This window comes from Lytechinus variegatus, chromosome 2 (assembly GCF_018143015.1).
Source record: "Lytechinus variegatus isolate NC3 chromosome 2, Lvar_3.0, whole genome shotgun sequence".
Lineage (NCBI taxonomy): Eukaryota > Metazoa > Echinodermata > Echinoidea > Temnopleuroida > Toxopneustidae > Lytechinus > Lytechinus variegatus.
The window spans coordinates 6664130-6673355 of record NC_054741.1 but is presented as its reverse complement, the minus strand read 5'-3'; the positions used below and the strand labels follow the sequence as shown (position 1 = coordinate 6673355).

Below are 9226 nucleotides of genomic sequence, written 5' to 3'. Positions count from 1 at the left end.
ATACAGAAGAGGAGTGGATTATTTATTGTATTCTTGAGATATTGAGATGTTTATATCAACCTTATTTGATTTAAAAGGGAAATCATTCAATTGTCTCAAAGCAAGTTGGTATATTCCTACCAAGTCCCAGACTAACCACATGTATCCACCATCGTTTGTGGTGGATCTAAGCCGTGACAAAATCTTTCCCAGTAATTACTCATCTGTGATTCAGAGAAAGCCACCGATAGAGCTCAGTGATGCCATCCACCCATCCTCCGACGACCCATTGGCTTGGACCTGGTGACTCAATCAAAACGTCAGCTTGCCTTTGTTGTCAAAAGATGCATTTGCCACAAGGACAGTCCATTGTGTTATACGCAGCCACTGGGTCATCATTGGATGCTGTAGTCAAGTCAATTTGGACATCTCCACCATTGCTATAGTGTCAGCATCTTATTCTCCTATAGGAGTTGGAGTTCCTCAAGCAATTATGTGTTGACAGTGCACGTTTGTATCGGTTGTTAGCTGTCATACTACATGTACATTGAAATATTGTAGGACTAGAGAAAGCTGCTCCTAGTTGTGTAATCGTTTGTTAATGGAATAGGAGGTTATGCTTTGATTTGTTGGAAAGTGGACATCAAACATTGGGCAGTTCTCTCTCTTTGATCGTCCAAATTTGTATTCTATTTCCTCTGAAGGCATTGTTGGATGTTATATTATGCCATTGACGATGGCCCTTTTCCAAAGCCTATAAGAGTTACAGAATTCAGAAAGCAGTGGGATATTAAAAAGGACTATAGAAGACAAAAGCATTATTTGTTGAAGACATCTCTGTTTTGGTTTCATCAGTAACACATACATAAAGAGTAGCAGCAGCAGCAGCAAACTAATAACGGGCTTGGACATCTTTTGTTATCGTGGCCTTGTGTCCCTTTCTCGCAGCACGTTGGACTGGAATATAGGGGGCATAGCACGCCATCGGTTTCTAGTGGAAAGGGTCAATTGTTGGGAAGGTATCATATCAGTAGTAGGGGAGAAATCTTATACAGAATGACGGTGAGTAGCAAAGGTTCATGTTGTGCTTTATGCCAGATGAAAAATTCTAAAATTTGATATGTGTCCAGTTTTGAAGATGGTATTTTTTTAGTTTTGATGATCAAAAAAGCATAGCTCTGTTGTTGCATCATCGATGTACATAGATTTCAAATGAGAAAATAAGAGTGGTAGCCATTACAAACCTTTTCAATAAAGTTCAATGATTGATTATGCATCATGAAGAGAGAGAAAGAGATATAGGTGGTGAAGTATGAGGGATAGGAGCACAGAAGAGATGAATGGATGAGAGAGGGAGGGATAGAAAGGAATAAGAAATAAAGATAATGAGAGAGAGAGAAAGAAGGAGAGGGAGGTTGACAAGTAGGAATATATGAAACACATTCCCTGTCATTCATTTATCACTTTTGCATTATTGTTAGAGTGCTTAGCAATACAGCTCTGTTTATACAACTCACAAACAATGACTTTCAGTGGAGTATATCACAATTTTGGTACGAGTAAACATATATCTGATTTTCAGCCCCCTTGCACTTGACTACCACTCTCATGACTGTGGAAAATGTAAATATATATTTCCAGTGAAACCAATGTTTAGGATGGAAATTCAATCCGACTTATCAGATGACGGGGTATAAATTTTTTGTCATTTGATTCGAACAGGAGGCAATAAAATTGGAAATGTCATCCATCCAAAATGATTAACTCCTGCCACCCCCCCCCCCTTCCCCTTCCATCTTGAAATATAGTGAAATGTGTTGAGTGAGATATTATGACACTATTTGATAAACAGTGTTCTTTTAAGGAATCACAGATACAGATATCTTCAGTTTGGAAGGATTGTGACAGGTATTTGTCAAGATATTTTAATGAAAATAGGATTGTATGTAGTGAATTCATTTTGTACAGGTGGGACTATGAGGTTGCTGATTTACATGCAATGACTAATTATTGAAATCAGCAAGCTTCCTAGTAACCATTAGACATGATATCATGTGTTAGAGCTGCATTTTGGTTCAAACAAGCATAGTAGTACACTCTAAATTACATTACAATATTCATAGGATTAATTGTTTGATTGAGTCATTAATTAGATGTTCAGCTCGTTATCTTGTAATTAAACCAACTGACTTTGTGAACGCTTCTAACCCTTTCCCTGTAACTTCCCTTGTTAGATTCCACGGCTAACAGTTCACAATCAAACGTTTCAATGGAACATCGCATTTTCTACTTTCTAAACGCACCTTCTTTTTGTTCCAATGTTTTTATTTATCTCTTGTCTTTCCTGTTTAGTCTGTAAGTCTTGTCCAATCAATTACATCCAAGAGCTCATCAGTTTATGAGAAAGGGAGGAGATCAAAACTCTGAGTCACTGGACGACTTTTAGTCAGAAAGAACAAAGAGACACAGCAATTAATGACATCGGAGAATCCATTTTCTGTCATAATTCCATGTATTACTTTCCCTTTCTAATCTTATTTATGTTGGCAGCGTGCTCAATTTGAGGTTCCAATTTCGCGAAAATGACATCTTTTTATTCTCAGTTTCATCCTCTTATGAGGGAGAATTTGGTTGATTAAGTGATGGAAATTAATCTTATCCATGTCATTTGTGCAAAATTTGTCATCTCTATTATTGTTTCATCAAGCAAATTATTTTCTTTCCATTAGTGGGCGAAAAATAATGAATCAGCCTTGCTTGAAAGCAAAACTATCCAGTCATAATATTTAGATTGTATTAGATCTAAGTACTACTCTTCATGACATTATGTACAATATGCTTGGTTTTATTTCATTTATTTCCTTTAAGACAGCTTTTCTTAGAATTTCAAATGAAATGTCACTCTTTGGAAACTCCTCGACAGTTTGCATACAATTTCATCTGTTATAGAGCTTCTTCTCAACCATAGAATGTGTGAAAATTGCAGGATACAACTTGATATAGATTTAGTAATGTATATACAAAAATACAAATAAAAAAAAAATCATTATTCAAAGGGTCTTTATGAACCATTAGTGCTCCTTGGACACATTTTGTGCAATTGTACTTATTGTTTACAGAATTGTAATAATTTGAATTCTGGTAGTACTGGCAAATTGCAAATCAATAGAGATTGAAAAATAAAATCTACTATTTTGTCAATAAATTAATATGGCATATTAATAGTTTAGAAAATTATGAAATTACCATGGGAGGTCGCTAAACTTGAATTGATTAACTATCCACATGGAGACGGTTCACGATATTTTATTGATTCAAAATTAATTATTCACAAGAAAAATAGTGACAAAAAAGGAGAATACTGAGCCCTATATTGATTATCCCAAAATTCTCATTGTTGCATTTTTCTTGTGCCTTTATCAACCATCCCTCTGTATAAAGCCATTAATTTGTGATCTGCTGCTCTCATAAATCATGTGACCAACTGCTCTTTTTATTTTGTTGCTATGGAAACAGTGCTGTTTATGGTAATGGTCATTTTATGATGATTGGGAGAGAGAGATTGTAGGATGATTTTCATTGTAAATCGCTATTTCTCTGTATTATCCTGCCAGCTTTTATGTTAGTACACTTTAATTTATTGCCTTTTTTTCATTTTGAATACCAATCTTCCGTACTAATGGGCAGTAAATTCTAATCAGTATGGGGTTTTTTTGTAACGAAAGAAAGCTTTTAAGCAACTGTACCAACAGTTGTTTTTGTCTGTGTGGTGGAAGATATAAAAAGTACGGTTGTACAAATTAATTTCTTTTATTGTGATAAAAGTAATGATAAGTAGTAATTATAGTTTCATCTTTGTCTCTATATCATTTTTGGAGCTACTTTTTTCTCCGTTGCACTATGGAAAATCCTTGACATTGAACCAAAACTTGTTAATTTTAAGGGTCAGTCTTATGTTTAGTTTTTCATCAGTGAAGGGATTGTTTGTCAAAAAATCAATGACATCATTTCCACTTGTTGATTATCACCAAGAGGAGAAAGAAGACTCCTAATTGGTCATGGAGTCATTGATCGAGCTGGTCACTCTGTAATGGGGTCAAGCGATGATAGCCTCCATTGGTCCATCCACTTCTTATCTCCCGGACTTGGTGCTGACCTCAGCAATTGATCGTGTGCCGGAAGTTGGAATGACGCCCGATGAAAATACACGGAGTCGCTTTATGTTTGGATATAAGCCATTACTGCTAGTTGGGCTGGTCGTTAATTATCAATTAGAGTGAAGTCATGGTACTTGATGTATCAAAACTGACTACCTATAAAGTGAACATGCTACAAGCATGAGTGGTTTAATTAGAAAGCGCTGTGGAGTGGTCAAATGTATGATTAAGTTTGATATAAAACAAATCTGAACTAGTAAATTGGTAGAAGTTATATTTTTCCATACTTTTTTTCTTTTTTTCTAAATTTTACTCTCAATCATATTGGCTTAATTCCATGGTGTGCTTTTTGCATATATTTTTGCAAGAATTGAAAAGTTGGAAGAAAATAGTGGGTGGGAAGGTGATTACAAGAGAAGGAGAAGGAGAAGAAAAAAAAAGGAGGAGGAGAAGGAGGAGGAGAATTAGAAAAAGAGAGAAGTAATCTCTATTAGATATGAACATAGTGGAATTAATCATAATAAGTTATGCATGATGCTGCTCTTGTTCCCATTGAAAGTGTGTTTGTAATATAAAATGAATTCAGTTAAATATTACATTGATTTCAAAGTTTGTAATGAAATCAGATAATACATTATTATATGGAGTCACATTTGAAAAATCCAATTTCAATGAGTAGGAGTATTTTTATCCCAGCTCTATTTGAGTTATACATTTTGAAATGATTAGAATGTTAGTTACATAAAAGATTAACAGCAATAATTTGAATCATTTGAAGATAATATTTGAATGAATTATCTTGAATATAAAAAGATAATATTTGAATGATTTAACTTAAATATAAAATGAAAATATTTGAATGAAATGATTGACTGTTTTCCATAGAGTATGGTTTACCATTTATTTTCACAAATCTTCATAAATCATCCTATAATCCGAACTTCAAACAAAATCATGCTTGAAGAGAAAACTGTATATGCATCAATCCTTTCAATCAAGTTTTTTTTCAGTCCTTTTCGTAGCCTCACACATGTAGTTTGAGTTTCTCCCAATCACTTTTCCTGTTTGCAACACACTGCTAACAGGTATTGTAGATTGCCTTTTCATTCCGTATTCATCATCATTGATTTATCAATCCATTCATTCAAACTATCAATTTGTGTGGAAAAGCCATCTGGTATCAGGACAATATCCATGACAGTGGAACACGCACAAAAAAGAGGAGTTAATTGATTTTCTATTTCTCACTCCTTTCCACCCTGCCCCCAGTCACGACAAAAGATGCTTTTGAATAAAATATAAATTCTGTCTTTATACAAGCTGTACGGGTGAGAATAGTGTCCATATGCGAATTTAATGCAGATGAGGTGAGAAAAATACATTTGTCGCGGAGGAAAAGGGTAGATAGACGTGTAAGCTCTGAGAGTTTATTGTGCCTTGCGGTTGTAATGCATAAGTAATATATAAGCACTTGAGAAAGCATTGGATAGTGACAGCCTTTGGGCATTTAAACTCGTGTTAACTGGTTAAAATTACACCTGAGGGGGAAAGAGATAGAAAGAGAGAGAAGAGGGGTAGATAGAAAGATAGATAGATAGATCAATGGATGGATGGATGGATAAATATATTTATCATTGGATGGATGGATGGATGGATGGATGGATGGATAGATAGATGGATGGATATAGATAGATAGAATGATAAAGAGATCGCAAACAAGAGGGAGAGATGTATGAAAAGTCTTAAAATGAAAAGGAAAATGGAAGAAGGAAGAGCATAACCTTACTGGATAGATATAGGCGTTGATAAACATGTAGGTAGAAAGAGATTGATGATTAATGGACAGATAGATAGATAGATATAGCTGAATGTAAGCAAAGAAAAATAACTATAATCATAGAGTGAGAACAAGCTAGGTCCATTTATGTTACATTATAAGGCTTGTACCTGAATGCAGGTACTGGCAAACAGATAAAGATAGCAGAAAAAATACATGGAAGAAAGAAAGAAAGAGGGAAAGATGATTTTAGATGACATAATTATGTTATTCATTAATTGTAATAGATCAGGAAAGAGTTCAAATATTTTTTTCTTCTTCAAATCTTCATTTAAGTGGAGTATTTATGAAAATATTACTCAGGTGACCTCTTCATGTCATCTTTCATACACTGAAGGGAAAAAAAGCTATTTGAAATAATAGTCTACAAGGGGTGAGCCTCCAAGGAAACGGGACGTCCCCCCTGGTTATCGCTGAAGCATTTTGGCACTTCTCAATCTCATGGTGCTCATAATATGCCATTCATTCTTGCCATGCGCTGCAAAATATGAGTGAATTCATATGCTGTCAAACAGGTGTCGGTTCAAAGTATCGGATTCCCACGCCGCAGGCCCAAATTTCCATCTGATTAGGGGTTCCGTGGCTAATCCACGCATCTGTCCCCTGTCCCCCTTTTGCGTGTTCGAATGGGAGCAAAGCGGTGTTTTACTGTGATTTATTAGTGTCGTGCTTGTTTGCCAGCAGTCTTCGGCTTCTCATGTCTATCAGGTTGGTCTAATTGATCCTCAAGAAAAGATCTTGGTATGAGACGCATGTTTGTTAGGGTAAGTCATCGTAAGGATATCAAGATCCGTCTTTCATTTGATGGAATGTTCTTGAAATTCTTTCTTGTGAACTAATCTACTTAATATAATCTAGTTCCTTTCAGATGGGTTTCTGTCTCTTGCTTTTGCATACTGTATAGTTTTCTTCTCTTTCAAGGGACAAGTTTTCTGAATACACATCTCATAAATATAAGAATGGTATGAATTTCATGTTTTATCAACTTAGTAGTTCTTGTTTGATTTTATTAAAGATGGAACATCGTACATTAGATCATTGAATGTAATGATTGTCTGATCTCTCCTTATTTCTTCATGCTATGTTCATCCATGCAGTTCTCTCTCCATTCTTCATCTATCTGTTCATCCATTATTCTTCTCTTCCCAATTCTTCATCATCATCCTTTTGCCCCCCCCCCTTGCTCACATTAGAAAACCAAGTTACAAGTCAGTAACCTCTCTTCAATGGAAATATAAGATGAGTCCTATTTTCAAGAAAGTAAAAAAGAAGAATGCAAATATTATCTTTTGATAACAAGATACATAATATGAGAGGTTGTTGAATGAATATTCATGACTCAACGATGACAGAAAGTACTTAAAAATGGAATCCTGCGGAGTCGTGGACAAAGGACTCTTGAAAATGAAAATGTTAAATTCTATCCCACAAGAGGACTGGACGTCATCATAGAGCGATAGAAAGAGATCAGCTTCCATTTGAAGATGTTCCTTAAATCAACACTAATCACGGTCTGTTACTCCTGCAGCTGGGGTGGCTGACAAAAGTTGTTACCTAAGAAAACCTCCCGGTATGGATAGCGCAACGAGAGAAAGATGAAGATGGAGAAGGAGAACGTGAAACTCTTCTTATGGTTTTACTCTGTCTCCCTCTCTCTTTCTCCTTATTCTTTGGCTCCGTCTCCTTTTTCTCTTCTCTGGCTTTTGAAATCTCCTCTACTTGCGAATGAAGGAACAAGGGTACTTAATGCCATGGCATTGCTTATGTATGAAGGGCCCCCGCGGGATTCAATTACTCCTAAACTCGGTCTGTTTGGGGCATGAATTATTCACCGTGAGCATGAGCCATTACGGGGTGGTGATTGTACGCAAACACTCCACCCTAATTTATGCCATATTTTTAACAAACTTTGCCTTTGTGTTTTCTCTTTATTTATTTCTTTTCTCCCTCCTTTTTTTTATTTGAGCTATGAGGAGAGGATAGAGTGAGGTGTCAAAATGTCATCGTTATGTAAATAGAAACTATAGGAAGTAAGATTTTTGTCTGAGGTTATTTCAGAGTGTCCGCATAAGATGAACATGGATTCGCACGGTTAGATTACAGTCTTCTTGGTCCCTCTCCATTTTATCACTGTTTCACTAAATTGTGTTTTTAAATGCTCTTTCACTCTTTAACCCGTTTTTATTTTCTGTCCTCAATATCTTATAAATTTCAGGTAATATATTTTGTTAAGTACATTATTCATCCTATTTCCTTTTCTTTCTCTCCTCATCCTTTTTATTTTCTTTTACTTTGAATATTACAATGGTTCCTTGCTGTATGATCTAGCACTGTGGTTTAATTGATTGAACATACCTACAAAGACATGACCCCTCCCTCTCTCCCCTTCCCCATCAACATGACAATGCCCTTTCACCTTTCACTCCATTTCAATTGGGACAATTTATCACCGCTCCCCCTCCCCAGCCATGTTGTCTGGAACCATTTTGAATGGAGGATTATGGGTAATTAATGAGTGTTTATACAGTGATTGAGTCATTGGGACTGACAAAGGATGAAACGCATTTCGAGCTGGTGGAGGATCAGATTTCATCCGTTAATTGGGCCATGTGTATTTTTTCACCATTAACAGTCAATGTTGAGTTGTCATGGTGACCATTAATTTTTTTTGTCAGACCAACTTCCTGTTTTTATTAATAGATGTTTGGGATGACTGAATTGGCAATGGAAGTGCAGAAAGAATTATTAAAGAAAATCAAAAGCAAAGATATTGATTGGTAGGATCACAAGAAACTGAACAAAAAGTTGTTAGCAAATCTGAACAGTATCATTCCTTTTGGGACATTATACATTACATTTTAGTGACATGAAAGTAAAAATAATGAAAAGATCAAGAAATATACAAGATGGCTTTTAGACAGATCCATTTTTTTGAATTGGCAGAACTTATGAGATAACATTATGTAAAAGGTTTAATATGCATCACGGTCCCTGCACTTGTACAACCAATCTCTTCCAATTGGAGTAATTAAACTGCATTAACAAGTTGGTTTATTAAGGTGCAAATCAAACTAGTCTTGTGTCCCCCCGATGCCGCCGTCGGAAACTCTGAAGCCCTCCAACGATCGCTATCCAACATGGCTCTCAACCAAAACAAGAGGATCATTCCTCGAGGTGAGGAGAAAGGGGTTTCCCTCGTTCTTTCTCCTTTCTTGGACTGTAGAAAATGGACAGATGGCATGGGTTTTTGTTG

The 9226-nt window shown here is 35.8% G+C and overlaps 1 protein-coding gene across 2 annotated transcripts in view; it reads left to right on the top strand.

Moving 5' to 3' along the window:
• Positions 1-259: 259 nt before the first annotated feature.
• Positions 260-9226, top strand: part of LOC121407172 (thymocyte selection-associated high mobility group box protein TOX-like) — a 32088-nt gene continuing 23121 nt past the window's right edge. The window contains exon 1 of one of the 2 annotated variants that reach the window (XM_041598122.1): positions 260-1041. In XM_041598122.1, coding sequence (XP_041454056.1) covers positions 1036-1041 — 6 coding nt within the window. In that variant the 5' untranslated portion in view covers positions 260-1035. The remainder of the gene's footprint in view (positions 1042-9226) is intronic. The other variant, XM_041598121.1, reaches the window with a different exon arrangement.